Here is a 24663-nt window from a genome sequence, read left to right on the forward strand (position 1 = left end):
ACAAGATCCCCTGGTAATACTAGTCCCATGTGAACGGGGCTTATGTTGCATTATTAGCTGTGCATTATTATTTGCGGCGACATAATGGCATTTTGGTCTTTTTGAGGTTCTTAAAACTAGTATGATAGGCTCACCATCCTCCCTCGCCATCCTCAGCCTGACCTCTGCCCATGCAATACACACATTATATTAGCATTAACATTCTGATGTGACTACCTTTATGGACACATTTTAGAGTGAACTGTCCCTTTAAATAATGATACTCACATTCAGACACTGCTCACATCATAAAAACACATCAAGACGTCTCAAGACATATAAATAACACATGTCTCAGGACATCAGAGGACATAGCTGAAGGCTGCTGAAGACTGTAACGATTTATTCTGGATGTCTGTCTCTTATTCGGTTTTCCTGAATAAATATTGCCTTATCCCTTTTTTTTTCCCTTCGCTCCTGACAGATCTGTCCAAGAATCTTTTTGTCATTTCCATTTCAAAGTAACAAGGACACATCTGTATTATGACATTTGAGGATCATCAACTAAAAGCGTATGAATGGAGTGTCAGCAGTGCTTTAACTTGTTTTAGTCACATCAGACTTGTTTGTAAGACAAAATCTCTATGAATAATTTATTGGATGTCAGCTTAATCCCCATTTACCCTTCATGAATGACAAAAGCATACAGCGAGTGTGTCAGCGTCATTTCTGTTCAGCTGTGGTGTAAGAGGCCAAGGCTGAACCTCTGTTTGTGGAAGAAAAACAAAAGGTGGAGTTTCAGATTTATTCAATGCAACCTGTCAGGCTGTGAAATTGTGGAACGCTTTTGTGGTAAAATTGCTGATTATAATACACTGTGAACAAAGTGGAATACTGTTCATACAGTAATCCTTGTTTGCTCTGGAACTGTGATGTTTTTAAGTCAAATATGTACTTATAAACCCAAACTTGTTGCTATATTAAAATTGAACAAATGAAAAATGCATCTAATGTATTGCTCATGACCTAAAGTTGGACTGCTACAAGCAATTCAACAGAATGTTTAATCTAAATAAATTAATTACAGGGTGTCCACTTGCACCTGGCTGAGAATAGTCACACAACAGCTATTTTGCTATTTAAACCTAGTTATTAGGTTTAGCTATAAAGAGTGACAACACATCTGTAGAGAGGAGGTTGTGGTGGATGAGGTTGGGTTGGGATGGGTTAAACACTCTCTTAAACCCTAGTGTAAATAGCCACATCAGCTATTTACACCCCATGTTTCTTATATAAACTCAGGTGTAAATAGCCACATCAGCTGTTAACATCCTGTGTGCAAATAGTATTGTTGGCTATGGACACCTGGGTGCTTGTCTCTCCCATGTTAGGCTATATAAATAGCTACATCAGCTATTTACACCCTATGTGCAAATAACATCCTGGGTTACAGACAGTGTTGGACAGTAACAAAGTACATTTACTTGATTACTGTACTTAAGTACATTTTTTGAGTATCTGTACTTTACTTGAGTATTTGTTTTTTTGGAAACTTCTGACTTTCACTCCACTACAAATGCTGTCATTTAATTTTTAAGCAAACACACATTCTGGATTTGAAAGACTTGCTCATAAACTGCAGTAAATGAAAAATAAAAATCCTTATTGTTATTTTGACTTTAATACTCACAGGCCTACTACATTTATAATTTTAGAATAAACTGCATAATAGTTGTGGATTAGATTTCAGCTTTCAGAGATAGTTATTCATTATTTAATTATTACAAAAATGAATAATACCAGAATGGAAAGACTTGCATTTACAACCGAAATGCCGATGTGTCTTGAGAAGACAGTGAGTTTGAAATCCCTACCCTTCTTTACTGGGCATTGTGCATATTGAGAGTGCATATAAAGTATATATGTTTGTGTGAATGTGTATATGTGTTGAGCCATCACATTTGTATTCTCTGGCCTCCATTTCACAGAAAGCATGTAAAATTTCCTCATAACAGAGGTGTACCTTTACATCATCTCTGAGGGAGCACTGCAGTGCTTCAGTCAACTCGCAGACTATTGTAATGATACAGTTTACCCACCATGTGGGCGGTGGAATGTTACAGCATCTGTCAAAAGCAATATGTGGCAGTGCAATAATACAACAATTTTGCTTGAAATACAGACATGCTGATACAAAAAAAAATGTGAGGCAGTAAAACATGTAGAATTGCTGTAGAAAAATTCTAACAACTAGAGAAGGCAATTTATGAAGAAACTGCAGGTGTGAATGCTAGCTGTTGAAAACCTGATGCTAAACTGCATTGCCACCCTGAAAAATGAATAATATAATGATTGAATGACGTGAAATGTTTTAATATTTGTTGAAAGGCTGACAATAAACTGAACTGCTGTTGAATTTTGCAAATGATGCATGTATGATGTGGAATATTTGATATTTGTTGAAAAGCTGATGGTAACTGCTGTTGAATAATACCAAGTATGTGGGAATTATTTAGAATATGTTAATGTTTGGTGAAAGGCTGACACTAAACTGAATTGCTTCACTCCTCCCGAGTTTCCAGTTAAGATACAGTTACTGTCTGAGGCTCTTATTTTAAAAACAGTGGTAGGAGGTGGTCCTGGGATTTTTTTTTTTTTTTTCATAACAATCACAAGTGGACCTTAGGTTAAGAAACGTAGAGAACCCCTGGGGTGAGTATCACTGAATCAAAAAAAGAAGTGTTTCATGCGTGTGTTCAGATTTGACCGAGTTATGACTCAGAGAAGGAGTGCAGATTTTGAACCACATCACAGCCGTCAGGCAACTGCAGCTGCTGACCATGTGAATGGGCCAAGTCTAACTATAAAAATATATATATATATATATATATTTCCAGCATGTACCTGCTCCTTTCACCTCATGCCAACGGGTGTTTTGTCCTCAGATAACATTTCAAATTAATAACTTGACAGAATTATCTGTTCCATATTACCTCAGCTGTACAGCTGTATTGAGCTGAACACAGTGAAACTGCTGCTCTTGCTGCATCTGTCTCCTCACCTTTTCACCTTGGACATTTGTCCTTTAACCCACACTAATATGCTGTATGCTATATCTGACCAGCGAGAAATTCCAAAGGAATGCTAATGCTGCTCCATGCATATAACACGCATGCATGATAACACGTTAAGCGTAACTTCTGTAAGCTTTGCATATGATGGAGGCTTTTGATGTTTTTCTCCCCTGTGGTGGCCGAGGATACAGACCCAGGGGTGGCAAGGTGTGAGCTCTGTCTGTACTTGTAATACCATTTGTGCTTAATGTGCAACCTTTTACTATGCGCCGAGAGAAGAAGAAAAAAGGTCGCGTTTTAGCTCCACTTCCTATGTTACTGCATGCTGTTTACAAGGTTCATTATTACACGTAAGGTCAGCTCAATATATCTGAATTATTAATGTTAAAATACCCTCTGCTCCAAGTGGACAGACTGCTAAACCAAACTCCATTCGAAAAGCAGCTGTTTTATTGTAGGGCAAATTTTTTTCACAGTAAAAACCCACTTACACCAGTGCTAAGGCTCTTTTCTGATTCCCTTTGATGTATAGACACAATCAGCACACATGTCATTTACTTAGTAACATCCTTAACAAACCCATGACTACTGGATGTACATATATTGACTGGACCAGCACTACAGCGCTTGTTTTCATCCCACAACATTTAAGTGATGTATGCAGTTCAGACCACTGCGCAGGAAAGACAGGGTGGGACATAAACAAAACCCTCAAGATGTTTATGTGAAGTCGGCTTTAAATGTATGTTTTTATTTACATAATTTATTTAGAAATTATTTTTTCCAGATGGGATGGCTGGCGTTGTGTTTTTCAGAAGTGGTGAGAGAGTATGAAGCATCTGTGTGCATCTGTTTGGGAGTATAATTGAACCTTGAACCTACACAAGGACGACAAGTCCTCCACAGTATGTTGATGGGTTGTTTATAACTGTCAGTTGCCTGTCGATGTAAAGCTAAGCCAGTTATTATGAAAACAGAAGTCCAAATGAGTTCAGTCACTGCCTGTCTCACTGCCTGCCAAACTCTGTTAACATATTGCTCAACTGAACCATCATAAACATTTACTCCCTCTAAGAGATTATTAATGATTTCCTACGACTCATAAACAGACACTTGCTCATTCAGCGGACATTCAGCATCAACTTTAGCTCCATATAAAATAAATAAACACGAAATGGGCACTGCGGCCAAACCAAAAACAGATGTTCCACACCAGAATGGAATTTCAAAGGAGAACATACAGGGTGCAACATTGTTGTCGGAGAAGCCAGTATTTTATTTCAGCATGTTTTCTTACTCTGGGATGACATATCATGGTCATTTCATGATGTAGTGCAGGAATTAAATTACATATTTGTCCTTCAAATCTCCATTGAAGCCCATTTCTGCCACATAATTCAGCATACCTTCAAGAGTTATATTGGTGCACATTAATACAATTCTGACTGATTTCTGCTGTCGCCTTGTGTTTTCATCATATGGTAGTTAGGTAGATATATAAGGATGTACTGATACTGATACAAGCATCCGGTATCTGTCCGATACTGTCATCACATACCCATATTCATACTCATAAAACTACTCCGATACCCCACATCATGAAAAGAAACCGTATGACACATGCAAACATCCAACACGACGTAGAGTTCACAAAGTTTGCTAATGGTCACTCTTCTTTTTTTGTTCCTGCCGTCATTATCAGGGAGACTCGCTGTCATCAACAACAAGTCCGTGTAAAACTGAAACAACCTCATAAAGTGCACCTGTAGACTGCAGCCAGTTTCTGTCCAGCGTGCATAAACTAGTTCACTGCCTTGACTAATTGATCCAAAGACGAATAGAAAACACGGCTGCCACCGGTCTTCTTTTCTTGGTAATAAGCTGCAACAACTTCTCTTTATATACTCTTCTTTATTTTCTTTTTCATCTTCAACAAAACGGCATGACAACACAGTGTACCCAACTTCACTGTTTGGAGTTCACAGCAGGGTAAACAAAACTGTGTGAACACACAAGGTACCACACTCATACCTGTCCCCCCTAAACAATGGCAGGTAGGAACTAATTAGCTCTTAGAAAAGAGGGACATGAAGAAGAAACTTAAAATCTACACCTGTGAATGTGTAATTAAAGTACTAGTTAAAATGCTGTAAATGATGTTGAAATAATTATCACATGTACCACTATTTGTAACAATAAACTTTAGTCTGCAAGTCCATAATAATGTTGTGTAATTATTATACTGAAATATATCATGTACACGTTAAACTGCACAGCTTAATAAGGAACACAAAATTAATAAAGTTACTTCAAATAACCCAACAATGTAAAGTGTACAGTAACTATGGTTACACTAGCAGCAGGAAACAGCAACATTTTGATTTTTGATTGACACAAAATTGTGTACAAATTACAGAAATAAATTGGCAACATTATATTAGTATTTATTTCTTGGATAAAAATATATAAACTGTTTTAATTATACAGTTAATTAAATAATCTTGTATTAAATGCAAGAAAAAACATTAAACATTTTCTACATGTGTTATATTAGAGACTTTTTGTGTGTCTCAGCCACAAAAAATGTGATTTAATAAAATAAAATTTAAATCACCAGGAAGCTGACCTGATACAAGGTTTAATAGCCAAGACTTTGATATTTCAAAATATATTTTCCCAGAAAAGTTAAAGAGTGAAGAAATCAAAACCCTTCAAACTACAGTTTTGTCCCAATTTTCAAGAATGAGTGATATTTCCTTCAAAACACTTCACTCTCTTAGCTAACGATCTAGCTGAGATAAGGTCAGCTTGTTGAAAAGTTTTGCAGTTTTCACAATAACAACTCCTGAAGAGCTTTGTGCGGATGTCTAGACTCAGGACCGACAAAGACAAGCAAACAGAAAGCTCTCCTTCAGATAGAGCTTCACCCACCCACTGCAAACATGTGTCAGCGACACAGCCAGTTTATCTATTGTGGTCCGTTAGACACTAAAGTATGAGATTTCTCTCGAGGGTTCTCAAACATTCATTGAGCACAAGGACACAGTTTCATAATCCTGGAAGACAAAACAGCCAGATAAACATCTGCTGTATTTTACACATCTTTGACAGGAGAAATGAAGGGAACAAAGGTATCAGAGTCATACCACAATCGTCAGAGATGGTAGAAATACACACATTCTGTACTCAAGAAGAAGTACAGATATATGTGTAAAAAAGAAAAAAAAAAGAATGGTAAAAGTAGAGGAAGTCAACTTCTTTACTGCAGTAAAAGTGGAAAAACTACAGGCTCTGAACTCAAAGTATAAAAGTAGAAAGAAACCCTCTGGTGGACATTTCAACCAGCTGCTTTTGGACATAGCTAAAGGAACCTCACCTTTTTTCTGAAGTCAAGTCTCCCTCTCTGTCTGTTTCGTCATTTACATTGTTTTTGCCTTGTTACATCTTTTATGTCAATTTTGTTGGTACATCTTGGTACATCGTGCATCTCATTTTTGTCTTGTTGTGTCTTTCATGTCATTTTCATCTGGTTACATCTTTTTCATCTTGTTACATCTTTTACGTTGTTTTTTTCCTATTACATCTTGTTACGTCTTTTCTGTCGTTTTCAATTTGTTACATCTTTTTTAATGTTGTTTCTTTTACATTGTTTTTGTTTTGTTGTGTCATTTTTGTATTGTTATGTCTCTGTCTTGTTGCATCTTTTATGTCGCTTTCATCTTGTTACATCTTTTTCAACTTTTTATCATTTATGTTGTTTTTGTCTTATGTGTTTTATGTTGTTTTTGACTTGTTATGTCTGTTGCATCATTTTTGTGTTATTACATCTTTTACAAAATATTTGTTTCGTTACATTTTTCACATCATTTTGATCTTGTGATGTTGTTTTGGTTTTGTTACATCATTTATGTCGGTTTGTCTTTCCTATGTTTTGTCTTTTCTATGTTTTATCCATTTAAGGTGAAAAATCTCTGGATGTTGAGAAGGCGATGTGTAGCAATGCAAAATAAAAATAATCAATTATTCTCCTCAAATGCATTAAAACTTAAGTAATATGCCTGTTGTATTTATTTTTTTAAGAAAATATAAGGAGTCAAAAGTGCAGATATTTGTTTTATGATGTAAGGAGTAAAAGTAAAAAGCTGTTAGAAAAATAAGTACTCAATACTCAAGTACAGATACCTGAAAATGCTACTTTAGTACAGTAGCTAAGTATGTGTCACACTTCACTGTCTTTCAGCTGGATAACCAGAGGTTCAAACCTGTGTGTAAGCACACACTCACCTGGCTGAGGTGCTCTCATCCAACAACTAAATCTCTATCAGCTCTGACACTGCTGCTCTGTCTGACCCTGATCTCTGAACTCCCACAGAGTGGACCAGCTTCCTACAGGGACTGATTGAGTATCACATATTAATAGTAGGAACAAAACCTATACTGTCCACATGGATCAGAGTTTATCCAAACAGCTCGGCGCGGACGCTCCGGCAGCAGGATTACCAAGTTTACTGTAGCTGTGATGAAAGGATTCATCAATGCGCCAGACAAACATCTCTCTCATTATGGAGAATTTCCCGAATGGATACAGAAAGAGGAACAAAGGCTTTCATCTCAGGTGTACAAAATCACAGTGATGACAGTCATGTCATTTATTTTAATGAAGCTGTCGAGAGAATTTACGTTAAAAGCTGCAATTATAGTGGAATTTAAATACAAGTAAAAAAAAATCAGGCATTTTTCAACTTAAAAAGAGATGATTCTACCAGTGTGATACAAATGTGGAAGTGAGTGTTTGTAATATACAGTACTGTAATTATTGTAAGAATGTGTATAGCAGTCCTTTTATTGGTTTATAAAGCCCTTAAATGTCTTAGTCCTATCTATTAATCAGATTTGCTATTATCCCATTAATCATCTAGAACCCTCAGGTCTTCTAGTGGTCTAGTCTTCTAGTCTTTTATCACTAGAAGTGCCAGAATTCCACAACTATTGAAAGACCCATAAGCAATCATTTTGACCTTTGACTTCCATACTCTATTATTTTTCTATTTATCTGTTCAAACATGAAATGACACCAAAATATACATTTTGTCAGAATGATCTATATATTTATCAACATGCATGCCTTCACATTTATCTAACTGTAATGATTGCATATATTCACAGCAGCATATTTCTGTAGGATAATAACATCAGTGATCTGATTCAAATTTTAGATTAATCTAGAATTACTCAGAGTGAAAAACAGTTAAATGTATTTCATAAGATTATAAACATGTTATTTTATTATCAATAGTAACAGATTTCCACCTAGAACATCACAAAAAATAAAAATGAGTACAAAAGCTTTGAGAGAGCTTTGATACAAACATTCAGTGAGTTATAGCCGTCCCTGGTCTCCCATACTTTTTTTTTTTTTCAATTGAGTCAAAATTATAAATTATTTGTATTTTAATGTCAGGAAATTGGAAACTGAGACCACTTGTGAAGTTTTATTGACAGAGATAGACAGTTGCTAAGCAACCAAGATGCATCTCCAGCTGTCCAAACAATATCACAGTGGCAATTTCCTTTGGTCGATATGACCACCTATGGCCAAAATAGGTTAAAAAAAATGATTACATTTTCTTTGCCTTTTGTGTAATTTAGACATAATTATTTTAAATGAAAGTACAGCCACAAATAAAGGGAAAGTCATGTTGTTTTATTGTGTGAAAAGCGCTCTAATTGATTGATTTTATGACAAGGAATGACAAAGTCCACACATGGTGGAGGACATGGGATGGATCGATGTCAAGCACAAGACTTTCACCCAGGAGACCGGGTACAGGTCCTGTGTGGTACAAAAATTAAATGCAGAATTAGTTCTAAGTAACTTAGAGTTTTGTTATTGACGTGACGTCACAACGTTGTTATTTTAACCTAAACCACGATCTTCTCCTCACCCTAACCCAGTAGTTTCTGTGCCTAAACCTAACCAAACTGGAATCATTTCACAACAAGAGCTACGTGTGTCACACGAGTTATGTCATCACCCATGTGGCGTCATTTCCGTTAAGTGACACAAGTAACAAATTTATTTTAACCCAAAACGACAATCTCTTCCTAAACCTAACCAAGCAGTTTTTGTGCCTAAACCTAACCAAACTATGACAGGTTTATAATGTAAACCACATGTGTAAGACCATGTGAGTTATGTCACATGACCTAAATAATATAATTAAGGTCTGGTAAGTCTGTCACTACCAGTATTCTCCACCAGTAATATGTTTTGGGCGTTTTGGTATGAGGATGTGTTTGATCTGTCTTAAGCATAAGTAGCACATATTAGCTCAGGGGGCTCCTTGACTTTTTTAACTATATTACATGACCGTCCTGTCAAACCCTGTTCAAAAGTCTGGGAGTTCAATAATGTTCTGCTTGACAGTCTATATGAAAAAATAGTCGGGTAAAGCACAAGTTGACGGTATTTGATTTGAGTTCTGGCTTCTCTTTGGTGCACATTTCCAGTAATCTCTACAATTTTTTTTTTATAGGCACTTGGTGGGTTTCAGCAAAATAAGTAATGTAAGATTACATGAGAGAAGAGTGGATGAGTCCACAATATATCTGCTTTTAAAGACAATAAAGCTGCAGGCATCGCTATATAAATTGAGTGCAGTCTGTGGAGAATATCTGCAATGACAATAACAATATTATATACTGAATGTACTGCATGAGGGTGAACTAATATAACCATCCAGATGCGCCCAAGGGCTACAGTGGCCATCACATACAGTATATGGCTCATAATGTTTGATTTCTATTGTTTTATTTTTGACAAAACAGATTGTGATGTTTGTGTTTATTTTGATTAGACCATTTTAAAGAAATGGGTGCAAATCTAATAATCTCAACTCATGGTCCACTGACTGAGCTTTCAAATGCTCTGCGTCCTCTCACAGCAGAAAACACAACACCATGTGGGTGCATGGAGACAAAAAAAACAGGTGAGAATTGTGAATGTGAATCTCAGTATAGTTCAGTAAAAATAGGGAAATAATGAAAAGGATGCATGTTAATTATCCATGAAAGCAAGAAAGGGTTAAATGTAAGGCCACATATTCTACACTGGCAATCCACTAAAAGCGTTAAATGTGAACGTCATGGTGGAATGGAAATGTCAGGGGATCATTAAAGTCATTAGGCTTTAACCTGTGAACTGTTAATGTCTGTTCAACACTTCCTGCCAGTCCATCCAGCACATGTTGACATATTTCACAGGGTAAGTGAAAACGGTGACACGCTGGCACAGCGGCGCCCTGAATCACCGGTCCAAGACCCCTCAGTCTTTTTTTTGTTGTTGTTGTTGTTGTTTTTCATTTTTTTTTGTCAGTCAGTGTCTAGTGTCCTGCTGGGGACATTTCAGTCCCCAGTAGCAGGGTCAGAAGTAGCAGCTCCCTGGTGCGACCCTTTTGGCTGCACACGTGACCCTGCGCCCAAGCATCACGTTCTAGATCAAGCCGGGGCCGTTATATAATAAAGAGCTTTAACCAAATCACATTTCCTCTTGTAGAACTTGTCCACTGTACCTTATGTACCCAACTAGAGTTGATGATAAGTGTCCTGATGACTGTTACTTGGATTCAGTGGGACACTTGAAAAAGTCACATCAAGAAATTTAATAACGGAATAATACATTTGAAAATAAACACTACCACTAAGTTTAGAGAAAGATAGTTATCTTTGTATAATTGTGTTTTTCAGAGTCAGAGTTTGAGTCCATATAATTTAATTAACTGTAATTACATTTATAGATATTGTATTCTGCTCTGTAATTTAGATCTGTAGATCTGTATGGCGCTCCTTGCATCCAGTTAATGTGAGTTATGATTAAAATTGGCGGAGTGATATGTAAGATGTGAGATGCCACTTTTGTTGTAAGTGTTCAGTTGTCCTACGTTATTATTGAGACATTAAAGTAGATCGAGTTACACAGACAAAGCTGTCTCTGTGCTCTTGCTGTACCCACAGCCCTTCAATAGTTTCATTCAATAACAAGTCAGTTTATAGTTGAGACAGAGAGAGAAGCTTGTCTTATGATATCTAAACTTTTTATTCCATTTAAAATTCCTAAAGTCCTCTTGAAGGCTACAAGATTAATTTGGATCAATTTAGTTTTTTCAAGATTAATTTTATGGCCTGAAATTTTAGAAAAATCCTGTATGATCTCCATTGCCTCTGGAAGAGTTAGGGTTAAATATTAAATATTCATTAAATATAAAATCAGAAAATAAACTCAATTTATATTTCTCTTTATCAACATTTATGTAACTCTCTTCCTCCATTTTCTGAGCTAAAGGTTCATTTGCCAACACAAATGTGCAATGTTGTAAAGTGCCCCGTCTTAATGTATCTCAGATAAAGTTCCATTGACATAACTGAAATTTGAACTGAAATATTTTTGTGGCAACATTTTCATTAAAAAAATATATTTTAAAACGATGATTATAATGACACATTTGTATACCTATGTTATCAACAGTTATTGTTAATTTTAGATTTTTAAGGCTTTTAAAACACTTTTTATTGTTTGAAGTGGTGAATAATTGTCCGGGACAAGAGTGTTTTCTGACACAGAGAAAGTTTAGAAATTCAAAAAAAATAAAAAAGACCAAAACATTTAATAAATTAACATATACTGTATATAACCCCTTAAAGACCCCTTAAAAACCCCTCATTAGAGTGTATAAATAATTTTTTTAAGTTTTTCTTGGTGGGACATGGTTTGGGTGAGAATGGGTGTTAAACATGTTTATCCAAATGGGCCACCAGGTCATTAACATCTAAACAGTTTTGGAACATAAATGAGCTCAGTTTAATGAATAGCAACCAGCCGATTGTTGACATTTTAATATGAGGGTGGCAGCTGAAGGCTGAAAGCCGAAAGCTTGCAGAGCTCCAAAATGGAATGTGTTGATCCTCTGGAGCAACTCTGTGCTTCATTTTATGGAAATGTGCCATGATATTCTTGCAGTGATTTTTTATTTTTTTTTGGCTTGGTGGTGGCACTGTTGAAAAGGTCACTGGGTCAACAACATCATTATGAATCATTCTCTGGGGTCATAAATTCTTTCATGGCATTCTGTTGCTCGTTGACATATCTTGCTCTGGACCAAAGCGCTGGATAAACCAATAGACTGACATCATTATCATCCTCTGGCTCCGCCACGAGACTGCCAAAGTCTGTTTTTTTTTATATTGACTCCACAATACAGTAAGCAAGTGTTTTGATAAACAAGGTTTGTGTGTGGGCTGAGAAAATAGAAAACTTGTAATAGACCATCCTGGAGGGCTTTTCTTTCTACACCACCTGCTACAGGACTCGAAGACGGGCTTCAGTCAGATGGCAAATACTTTCATTCCCTTTGTTGTCTAGTAGAGAGAGGCAGCAGCAGCACATACAGTCACCTTACACATTGTATTGTAGTCTTTACTGTTCAAGTATTTCCTGCCTGCCTCAGTGAATCTACTTTTCTCCTGCTTCTGCCGTCGCCAAGGCAACAGTAAGTTAAGACCATATTTAAGTTTTCACTCATTGTTTGAGCTTATTTGCTGTTTTGGGGTGTGGGAAGATGTTTATACGCAGATCACGTGCACGTAGCTGTGGTTGCAGGTATCCTTCAGCTTGCGTTGAGAAGACACGCAGCATTCAACCAAACAAGTAACAAGCAGTCAGAAATCCTATAACACATTTATGAGAGGAAAGAAAGCCGTGACCCTGTTCACACAGCATCGAGCAATTCTGCTGGAGAGCGTATTAGTAGAAACCCAATGCATCTGCTGCTATGCATTTTTAAAGGTGTTAGACTCTGATGTAATTTGAAAAAAAAAGTAGAAAAATACTAAGAATAGTGTACACAGCCTCATTCTTTTTTTCCCCAATACAATATTTTTTGATTCTGACGCAAGGCAGGTAGTGTGTTTTAATGTTCCATAAGTAAAAGGGCTCTATTGTCCGCCCGGCGCAAAGTGGCGCACAGTGCAACGCAGCTGTCATTGCTATTTTTTGACTGTCACATTTGTCATTTTCACGCCCAACGCCCACGTTGAGCAGCAAATGTACTTGGGCCCATTTGTGCATGCATGGTGTTAAAATGAGGTGTGGTCGGGCACGTCGTTGTTGCATTGCTATATTGTTGCAGCACAAAGTGTTTGCCCTGCTGACCAACAAAAACCTGGTCTAAAGTCAATGGTGTTTTTTTGCTATTTTCTTGCTATTTAAAGGACGCATTATTCAAAAAGAAAGATGTGCCAACATAGGTGGGTTTACACCGTGCTGACACGCTGTTTCTAGAGCACTGCAATTATTCCAAGGGTCACACAAAATAACATTCTGATTCAAGAAGATGGGTTGCAGGTGGGAGAAGTAGCGCAAGGCATCTGCCCAGTAGAGAGACAGTGCACATTTACGCACAAGGCACAGCAACTGTAACTTGCAACAACTGTTTAAAGTCGACAGGATCGGTCAAGATCTAATAATTGTGTGTTCTTCACACATCTTGTCAAAGTTCATACAGTGCAATTGTTTGTAGCAAAGCATCCTGACTTCCATAAAAACTGTATTAAAAAAAAATCCCTCCGTCAAGTTTAAGACTATAGCTCGTAGTTTTACTGCTTAAATAATATTTAATAATAACACATGGAGCAGTAACATTACTGTATGCACAAAATCGTTCAAAGTGACTGAAAGCAGCCTCTTTAGTCATTAAATCATCTTTAAAATTATGTCGAGCAATGCAGGTGGTTTCTTTACTGTGTGTTGCACTGATGTCTGAGTGTTTTCTTTAACGATTTACTTTCAATAATATACTAATTCTCTATGTCCACAGTAATATCACAGCAGTGATGGTGCTGCTTCTCATGCGTAAATCCACACAGGGAGATGCTTCACCTTATTTCATCCACCTGCAACCCATCAAAAATATGAATTTTATTTGACCTGGCCTGAGCTGCATATTAACCACAGTGCATGTATCACTACAAGTGGGACGTCTCAGCATCTCCGTCCAATTCTCCAGAATTGAACAGGGATGCACACGTGGCTCTTAAAGGGAATGGGAGATGACACTCCAATTAGTTTCATTCCTGTTAGGCCTAAAACACACCTGTGATTAATTATAAGACTAAACACAACTCCATCACAGCTTACACCTTACTTTGTTCCTAGATTATGTGCTGTTTGAATAGCAAAATAGAGCTGGACACACTTTAAACACACTTGCACCATTCACTTTAGACCACCGTCTAAAGATGACCTAAATAGCACACACACAGGGATTCTGTGGCATAAATTCTATCTTAAAATATAAGAATTAAAATAAAATATGTTTCAGGCCTTTGCAGACTTTGAAAGGTAAACCCGGACACCAAGGAACCAGAATCATCACCGGTATCACACACCTGGAGACACTCCGTCGATTATGAATTGAAGTCTATCAGTATGGACGATGACATTTGCAGCCCACTTTCATATATTCAATCTGAAAATCTCTGAACTGCCGTCTGGTCTCAGGTCGTCTTCGGACATCGTTTGTGCGACATTAATCATTCAGCTGACATTCTATCCAATAAAACAACACCGTTGCAATATTCTTTGCGGGGTTTATTAATACAAGCAGTGGAGAAGTTGAGAATTAATTTTGGTGATTCAAATGGCACTGTGGTGTCGCTACCACATTGTCATCACAGATGTCTTATTTTCACATGATAATTTATTCAAAATTCACTTCGATTTCTTTTTTTTTTGTAATGTGTATAGATCATAATTAAATTACCCTCAAACTGAGACACCACCTAGATGAATGTATTCATGTATGCAGAGTCTTATAAAGTCATATTGTGCTGTCACTGCTCTATGGAAAAAGATTATTTTGCTTTTATGGAGTGTAAATTAACCAGCAGCTCTAATGACATGAAAGTGAAAGCGGCTTCATAAGCACCGTGATGTCAAGTTTTGTGAAGGAGATAAGTGCTTGTTTGTGCTTTTAAAGAGCGCTCATTATATAGAACTGGCTCTCCTCCCTCCCTTTTACAGTATTTGATCAGAGGGTCTTGATGGCTCTCCAGCGTGAGCAGTCAGTCCCTGGAACTGTGCCTGATCACAATGACTCATCTGATGTAGAGCAGCAGCATCTGATTCACATGACTTCATAGATTATTTACGAGACATTAGATCTCAGTGGAGAGTTAGTTTAGAGAACCTTGAACTGGAATATTTAAAGTTTAATCACATCAGTTCCTAGAATTTATGCAAGGAAACAATAAACACGCATCAGTTTACCTCACTGAAATCCTTCTGTTTTGCTTGATTATGGGTCTGTTTCATTTGTTTTATGTGTTGTCTTAACCCATTAATTTCCACAGTGGGATTTTATAATTCCCTTTTGCCGCAATTAAAATTCTAGCTGAGCGAGCACAAATCTATTGAAATGTTTAAACTTGGTTTCCTCCGTATCCTTTTTTGAGTCTGTAATCCCATAGCAATCATTGGAAGCTGGAGATAAACTGATGCATCCACGATTTCTTTGCGAGAAATGATAAAATTAACAATGAAAAATCATAAAATGAGTAATCCCAGGTAATTAAAGACTTGATATTGTATGATTATATCAAATGCTCCATGCCATTAGATTCAAAATAACTTCAATTTCAATAATATGTGCTGTAATCCAGTGTAAATCTGATATTTATTTTTGTGAATTTTTATGTTTTTAAAAGAAAATCAAATTTGTCTACCAATTGACCCTTCGCTAAGCCCCACCTCCAAACAGCCACTGTCCAATCATAGCTTAGCAACCGTAACTAGAGCTGGTAAGCTTTCCATTTCCCTACGTGTTGATGCAGTGTGCAGGAGGCTCTGAGAGGAGCCTTCATGAGTCTGGAGAGTGACGTCTTTTGTGTGGTCTCTCGAAAATGTGAAACACAAGAGCATGCATGTGGTGAATGGATTAAACTCTGTCTTCATCTGCTCTAACAGAAGCTGCAAATGTTAGCATGTCCAGCTAAATAACACTAGCTTACTAGCTGCAGTAACTTTGCCTCCAGTCAAACTTTTTAGATACCATTGCATCTGCATTTGTTCTGTGGGGGTCTGAGGAGGAGGATGTGGGCTGATGAAGAATCAAAGTGGGTTGACCATGATGCATCTCACTTTGGCTCGCTGTCTCAGGTCTAAGTCGAGTTAGCTTAGCTCTTATCCCAGCTCTCTTCTGCAATCATGGTCTGGCTCGTCAGGCTGGGTGACCTGTCTCCAAGTCCTTTTCCCACGTTAATGAGGGTATTTCGGTCATCTGTCACGTAGTCATACCTGCCTTCTTTCACCATCCGACCAATGTTTGCTGAGATGTAAGCTAGCTTTAGCCTCAGGCTTTGTGTTACCTGGAGACTTACTTTTCTTCAAGGACTTAGTAGTAGCTTACATCACCCACCTACACTTATAAAATCCGCTTGTGAGTCATTATTTTAGCCGACAAAATCCACTGTCGTCAGCTAGAAATGAGAAGCTGCTTTTATTCACGTCTCTGAGGATTCAAAGACTTTGTGTTTCAACAATTACTCACAATTTCTATGTTGAATCTGCCACAGTTATCAGTGTAGACTGCATAAATGCAGTGCGAGAATGGAAAGATCAGTAACTAAGGAGGGCGGAGCTTAGAAAAGGGTCATTTAAGCCGTGACAAATCAAAGTCAAGAAGTTCTTAACACATTGTGTAATCACCTCTAACAGAAGAAAATATGTGTGGCCTTTCTTTAATATACTAAATATTGCCATTAAGTCGTTAATGGGTTAAATTTGTTCAAAAAAAGTGAATAAGAGAAAAACCTCTGCTCAGACCTCTGATTTGTTCATACCCATGTTTGTCAAGAGTGAGGACTGTACCCATAATTTGTTGTGTATTCCACAAGATCAGTCTTCGGAATAAGGGAAAATGAGGAAGTCAGAAAAGTTATTTTATACAGCACCTTTCTAGATAAGCTCAGAAAACACTTTACAATAAAAGACAAAAGAAAGGCATAAAATGGGGAAACAACATAAAAGTAACAGCAAGTGTTTTTAATGGTGTCCACTGCAAAGGCACAGTCTACTTTAGTTTTGAGGCTGGAGCGAGGAACACGCAACAAATCCTGGTCAGAGGACCTGAGAGATGTGCCGCTGATAAACGGCTGCAGCAGCTCTGATAATGCAGAGTTCTTAAGGTGATCCTTTGAATCTCGAATTGGATTCTGAGTCAGTGTAACACCCTTTCCTTAACCGCACGCAAGTGTCAGCGTTGCATCGCGTCACATGTCCACGCCGAATCCGTTTGAACATGCGGCACACAAGATGATCAAACGTTTAACTGACTTTATCGATAGTTTCATTACGTTGAGAATATTGCTGTCAGCTGTCAGACCACATGAGCGCTCCCTCTGTCTGTCTCTGTCTGACTGCTGCGGATCAGAGTCTGCAACATCAAAAACTTACCGGAAAGGACACCTCTTACTCTGTCTGGTCAGGGCCAGACACTTTAGTGACGATTGGACCTTCAGTCACTTAAAAAAAAACTGCAAATATTTTATTTATTTCATTCCCTCACCGAGAGAAAAAAAACAAGAGGTGGAGGATCACTCCAGAGCGCTCCAGCAGCACCTGGGTTTAATCAAACCGCATACAGGGTGGGAAATTAGGATCAACCACCAGCAAATATGAAAGTGAGTAGATTTCAGATTTCAGACACAGACACTGATGATGATTTTGAACATTTATCTGTCTGGCTGGTAGATGCTGACATTTTAGTAAGTTAATTTCTCATCCTACGATACTGATCAGCTGGTGATGTAAGCATTCAAATGAAAGGTGGGTGAGTGCCTGCCCACATGTTTGTACTTTTTAAACGGAAACACAGGTTTTATATTGTGATATTTAGATGTTTGCTAATGGAAATGGCATACAGTTTAGCCAGCAGCAAGGAGCTGGGTATCAGCGAGGGTAATTTACCATGATAGGCATTTAGATTTTTCTTCCAATGCCAGCGACAGGAATAAGTAGAAACACACTGTGTTGTAAACAGAAACACACTGTCACTGACCCTTGGTCACGTCACATGCAGTTAGGACAACATCAGTTACTGGGGAAGCCTCTCAGGGCTTCACTGTTTAGCAAAAGATGGAAAAAAAAAAGTCATCAGGACTATTGGGATTCTTAAAGTGGGTTTTTAGAAGAAGAGAAAAATAAATATTATTAGATTGTCCTTAGCATTAACATTATGTAAGTCCCCCCTTTTGAACTGTAGTGACCCCTGTGTCAGCACTAGTCAAAGTGCTCTTCAGCAAGAAGCCTGCAGGCGTGTGCATCTGCTCACTGCTGCACCTGTGACCCGACCTGCTGCTACACTGCATACGAATGTGCACGACTTAAAGGAACACACACGGCAACTAATTGGGAGCTGCAGTGAAATTAAGATGCAGTATGTCTTTATTACTTGGCTCTTAGTGATATTTTTCTGTTGAGGATAAAGCAACTGTTTTCCATCTATTTGGAAATAACAGGCATGTTTGTTTGGATTCTGTGGTATATAATGGGCAGGTAGTTCAAATAAAATCAGTAATCACACGAGAATAGGAGATAATGGGCGCCCCCCCACTCGTGTGCTGAACCCTGAGTACCAGCTGGTCTCCTTAGGCAGGCTCTCCACATCCAAACAATTCAGTCTGCTGGTCCATTACAGCCAAAAGCAGCAGCCTGAGGTCTGAGGGTTGCGACATAAACTCTTGTTCTGCATGTTTTAATGTGTATCTAAGCATAATGCTGATCCACTGTTGTTGAACTGTTGGGTCTCTGTAAATAATATTAGAAAGATTACAGTCCAGACCTTCTCTATATGGAAAGTGCCCTGAGATAACTTCTGTTATGATGTGGCATAAAGTCTTATAGAAATAAAATTGACTTGCTTTGACTTGGAATGCTTGGCAGCAGATCTACACAGCACCAAAACACTCTGATGCTGGGTAGAAGACTTATCATGTCAGAGCTTAAAAGTGCTTACCGCTTCACTGCCCATGACCCTGTGATAGTATCCCCTGGTGTCCTGCAGATCTGCTGACTGACAGTTAAGAGAATATTCTCCAGACTTTCTGGCTGGTGGTGTATGGCAATGGACTGCATTATGCCTTTTGGCAATAAAATGTCGGTATGTTCATTTATTTACGGTGTTTTAATCTGCTTGACCCTCATCAAGCGTATGGATGAACATCACAACAGTCTCACATATGCGTGTGAGCGTAAACATAAATGCTGGCAACATAATCAGATCAGAGGACTGGATTTATTGGGAATAAACACCTTGAGCAAGTACACACACACACAAACTGCCAAACAGGTGACTGTGCAAGGGAGACATTTTCTTTAAAAACATTAGAAAAATATTATAGTTTCTGAAGTTATCAGCATCCATCAATAAACTCAAGAACATTACAACATCCACATAACTCTTAACTGTCCAAAGGACAAAGAATTAAATCAAATTATGGACAAAAGAGTGAAGGAGGGATCGCTTTCATGAATGTACTTATTTTTTCATCACAACACAGTTTCTATGCAATAAAAGAATATCAAGTAGATAAGGGAAAATAAGAAAGAGGGGAAATTGCTTATACATGTAATTATCTGATTGTCAGTGTGTGTTCACTCAAAGTGTTTCCTTTAACTAAAATCTTTTCCTCTGACTGGATAAAGTCCGCTAGTTCTTACAACATAACTGATGGTGGCCTATATCTCATAAAAGTTGAGCAGACTAGGGGCCCTTATCTTCTTCTTCACATAGCGCAGCACAACTGTCATTGCTTCTGACCTACGCAGTTGACATTTCCACACCCATGTTGTGTAAGTGGCAAACACACTTGTATGAATCTGTGTACCCATGAACACATTGGTCTTAAGATGCACATTGTTGGCACATTGCTATCTTGAGGCAGCAAAAAGCGACTTCACCACTGACCAACTGGATTAAAATGAATGCACAGTAGTTACCACTTAACAATTTACTTTTATAATTAGAGAGGCTGCTTTCAGTAAATTTAAATGGCCGTAGCCTAATGTCATTGTTCCAGATATTGTTAATATTAAAGCAGAAAATGATATACAGCTGCTGTGAATGTATAAAAAGCGCACACATCTCTCCTCATCTGAGACACTTCAGTCTATTTCAATCCCCTGCAACCCATGCACTATTAATCATAAGGTTAATTTTTATGACCTGGCCCAAGCAATCAGCAGATTAACTGCAGTACCTGTGGTTTTAATTGTGTTCCCGTTATCATGACAAGTGGGTCATTTCAGCATCTCTGTTTGTGTCTTGAATCTGCCATTTAAATACCAAAGTGCACAAGACAGGAACACCTGATTTTTTTTTTTGTTGTTGTTTTTTTAAAGGAATGGGCGACATACTGATTGGTTTAATTCATGTTATGCCCAAAACACACCTACGATTAATCATAAGACTAAGTACAACCTATTTGCACCTTACTTTGCACCAGATTATGCACCGTTTAAATATCAGAGTGGAGAAATGCATTTGCACAATGTGCTATAGACTGTGGTTTAAATAGAGGCCTTGGAGTTTTTTTTATTTATTTATTTTTTTTAATTTAAGTTGTTATTTGTATAAAGACGTGATGACAACTAAGATGAGTTGTATTAATTTGCATATGTGAATGTATGCAGAACCATACACAGTGAAACATAATGTGAGATATTTGTGTTCCTGCCAGCAGATGTATTTTCAAGAGAAGGTGTTGTGATTTTGTGTGAAAGAAGGTATAAAATATGACAGCTTGATCTTGTTGTCAGTTCCATCAAAACATATAGAATAGTGAAGGTGTAAGCTATAGATGTAATCATGAAAACAAGGTTGAGCTTTGGTCAGATTTACAAGAATACGAACTAACGTGCAGTTTCTCCTCTGCTGTCTCAATTAAAGGTGTTGCTTGAAAATTAGACATGCTGTCTGGATTTATGGTCATCATGGGAATAAAAATAAACACCACATGTCAGGAGGCTGACAGCTCACATAAGGGTGCAAGTGGCAATGAGTGAGATTTTAAATTTGTACAAAATAAAATGAACAGACAGACATTATGCTTTGAAGAAACCAAAATGAGCTCACTGCTTTCCTAAATTCAATAAAAAGTTCATTTGCTTGAGGAAGAGATTCACTTTTGATCAGTCCAGAAGTTATAAATAAAAGAAATCCTAAGTCAGTTAATGGAAATGTGCTTTTAAAATGCAGGTTGTGTCGGTTGAACACCATTCTGTGTTATTAGTGTTGCACTTTTGTTGTTTGGCATCGTGTTGCAGAGAAAACTGAGGGCACAAGAAATCCAAACTTGGCCATTTTATAATATATTATCTGTTTCTTTATCTCCCATGAAGCTGAGGATGGCGTCTTATGAGCAGCACTTTATGCTACACGGATCATCTGCATATCAAATTGGTCGCATTAAACTGCCCCATTATGCTATGTGTATACAGCACAGTGCATCTCTATGAGGACGCTATCGCAACTCCGCACATCATTTTAGCCAAAGCATCTAAACATCTGGTACTCCCCATTAACCTCACCTAACAGACTGAATGAGGAACACACTCCCCTCCCTCTCCTTGAGCAAGGCATTTAGCCTCTAATTGCTCCAGTGGAGCAATGATCGAGGAAATGAGATTGAAGAAAGAGAGAGAGCTCACGTCTGCTTTTACTCTCTGGTTTGTTCACTTATGCCCTCGTGTGCTGGTGCTCAGGAATAACACAAGCAGCAATAACACAGTGTAAATCAGCACCATTTGCATGTGTGTGAGTGTGATGCTGATGATTTTGTCTTATCACAGACTCACATGTTCATTACAGGGTTTTTATGTGCTGTGAGTCAGCAGGTAGTGCTTTCCTTTCTTTTTTTCGTAACAGTTAAGTATAATGCATTACAAGCACATTTATCTAACATTGTAATGCTTTTTTGAGGCTTGAAAAAACCCTTTATATATGTTTATAATCATACATGGCATGCAATGTTATATAATATTTACATACAAGATTTAGAAATAATATTAGAAGTGTTGGACATAATGTATTACAAGTTCAGCATTCATAATGCTTTATAGCTACATACCAAAGTGACAACAGTGCTTGAAAGAAGAATCTGGGCCCTGGGTTACATTTCACATTATAACTACTATAACTTTAGCCAGTTATAATGACACATAGAGAGCTGCTCTAATGTATCATAACAGATCATAAATTCTAAGTGTCTGAAATGGAATAATGCCTTATAAACATATAGCATGACTTTGTGAGCTTTAAGTTTAAAGCACTGTATAAGGTTATTAGCAAATGTATAATGCTACAACACAAATGTGAGGGATCTAAATGTTGTCATACCTTATGAATGCATTATAATGTCTTATGAATGTACCTGTAATTACATACTCACATGCTCATTAGCAGGTTTGAATGTGCTGTGAGTCAGAAGACAGTGTTTGGTTTGTATTTTTTGTAACCCTTTCCATGAAGGTCACATCTATAATGCATTTTAAGAACATTCATAAAGCATTATAATATATTTATAAGGCTTTGAAAAAAATCTATAAATGCTCATAATAATGCATGACAACACTGAATTTATGACAAGGTTGATAAAGTGTTGTGAGTGGTGGACAATGTATTATATGCTTAGGATTCATAATGCTTTATACCTCCATGCCAAACAATAAGGCATGGAATGTGCATTTATGAGTCCTGAGTTAAACAGCACATTATGATTACCATAAATCTTGTCATGCATAATTTTAAACATTTATAAAGCATCTTACAAAGCCTTATAGATGCATTAAAATGTCTTATGAATGTACTCATGATTACAGACTGGCATGTTCATTAGCAGGTTTGAATGTGCTGTCACTCAGATTGTAGAGGTTTTTTTTCTGTAACCCTTCCTATGAAGGTCACATCTATAATGCATTATGAGCACATTCATAAGAATTATAATGTAGCTTAAAAAAACTATTATTTACAACGTAAGTTATACTATACTTATACACTATAAATGTGAATTATAATGCATGACAACCAATGACCGACCAAAGTTTCATAAAGTGTTATAGGTGGTGGACATAATATATTTTAAGTTCAGTATTCATAATGCTTTATAGAATAGTGTTTGAAAGAATGTGGGTCCTTGGTTACAGTGCATATTATGGTTGCCATAACGAACCAGTTATAGACACACAGAGAAGTGCTCTAACACATCATAACAGATTATAAATTGTAAGTATCCGAAATTGAGTAATGTCTTATAAACATCAATAATGTGTTATAGCTTGACTTTGTGAGCTTCAAGTAAAGAAACAACAGTGCTTAAAGTTTTTAGCAACTGCATGATACTACAGCACAATTATGATGATCTGTCTTGTCATACATGAGCATAAACATTTATGAACAGTTTTATAAAGCCTTATGAATTTATTATAATGTCGTATGAACATATTCATTGCTGATCATACACTGAAAAGAAATAGCACTTAAATTCTCTCAGGCAGTTTTTAAAAGACCATAAGAATGCTTTTCATCATTTAGCAGTATAGCAGCAGCAGCAGCGGTAACTGTAACAGCAGCAGCAGTATATTTATATATGTTACCTTGGACGAGGATGTGCACTGAAGTGGTTCTCGGTCGACTGCTCGTCTGGACTGCACACACATACTGCCCCTCATCTGTCATGTCCACGTTTTCAATCTTGATGGTAAACTCCTCTTGATTAAGGGTCACCAGACTCACTCTGGGGTCCACCGACCATTTGTCTTCTCCAGCATACAGTATACTTGACCGGTTTAGCCATGCTGTATGTGTGACAACGTCCCCCTGTGCACACCTGTGAAAAGACAGAAATAGCGTAAAAATAGAGCTTTCACTAACGTGGACTCATCGTTGTTTTAAGATTAACTGAAGTACTCATATAATGGACATATATGTCACGTTTACATCCAGTATTGTTGCTTGTCATAATGTAAAAATCAAGCCAAATAAACAATTCAAGTGCCATGTTTGTCAAACATAACAATTACCTCCCTCCCTTACAGTAGATTAGAACTGTTTATTGTTCATTGTATATTTCTAAATGATTTTTTTGTGTCTGGCTTGGGTGGACAATCATCACACTGATTAGCAAACCTTCAACCAGAGAGGAGGAACTAATCAGTGAAAGCAGCTGGTGTAGTGTTGCAGGCTGCAGACTCTGGGCTCTCCACGACACACAGCTTTCACAGCTGCAGGAAAGGCTCACTCATACTTCTTAAGTTTGAAAGTGTACCAATACACAGTGTAGTGGATCGGGCATGAGGCAGCTGAACATGCTTATTCTGAGATAAGTCTGAAAGAGCCAGAATCCATAACTACTAGAATGCCCATGAGCAGTCATTCTGACCTTTTGACCAAACTCTATTATCTCTCATGATGAATACCAGACTGAGATTTATGCATTATTCTGTTTTGTAAATGTAAAATTTGTCAAATTTATTGATATATTTTTCAATAAGCATGCAATT

At 37.4% G+C, this 24663-nt stretch overlaps 1 protein-coding gene across 5 annotated transcripts in view; it reads right to left on the reverse strand.

Moving 5' to 3' along the window:
- Positions 1 to 24663, reverse strand: part of ntm (neurotrimin) — a 692414-nt gene that overhangs the window by 53252 nt on the left and 614499 nt on the right. For all 5 annotated transcript variants that reach the window (XM_084730699.1, XM_084730700.1, XM_084730698.1 and 2 more), the window contains one exon: positions 23758 to 23990. In XM_084730699.1, the coding sequence (XP_084586825.1) occupies positions 23758 to 23990 (233 nt within the window). The remainder of the gene's footprint in view (positions 1 to 23757; positions 23991 to 24663) is intronic.

The sequence above is a fragment of the Lutjanus erythropterus genome, chromosome 11 (genome assembly GCF_056507025.1).
Source record: "Lutjanus erythropterus isolate fLutEry1 chromosome 11, fLutEry1.hap2, whole genome shotgun sequence".
Lineage (NCBI taxonomy): Eukaryota > Metazoa > Chordata > Actinopteri > Lutjaniformes > Lutjanidae > Lutjanus > Lutjanus erythropterus.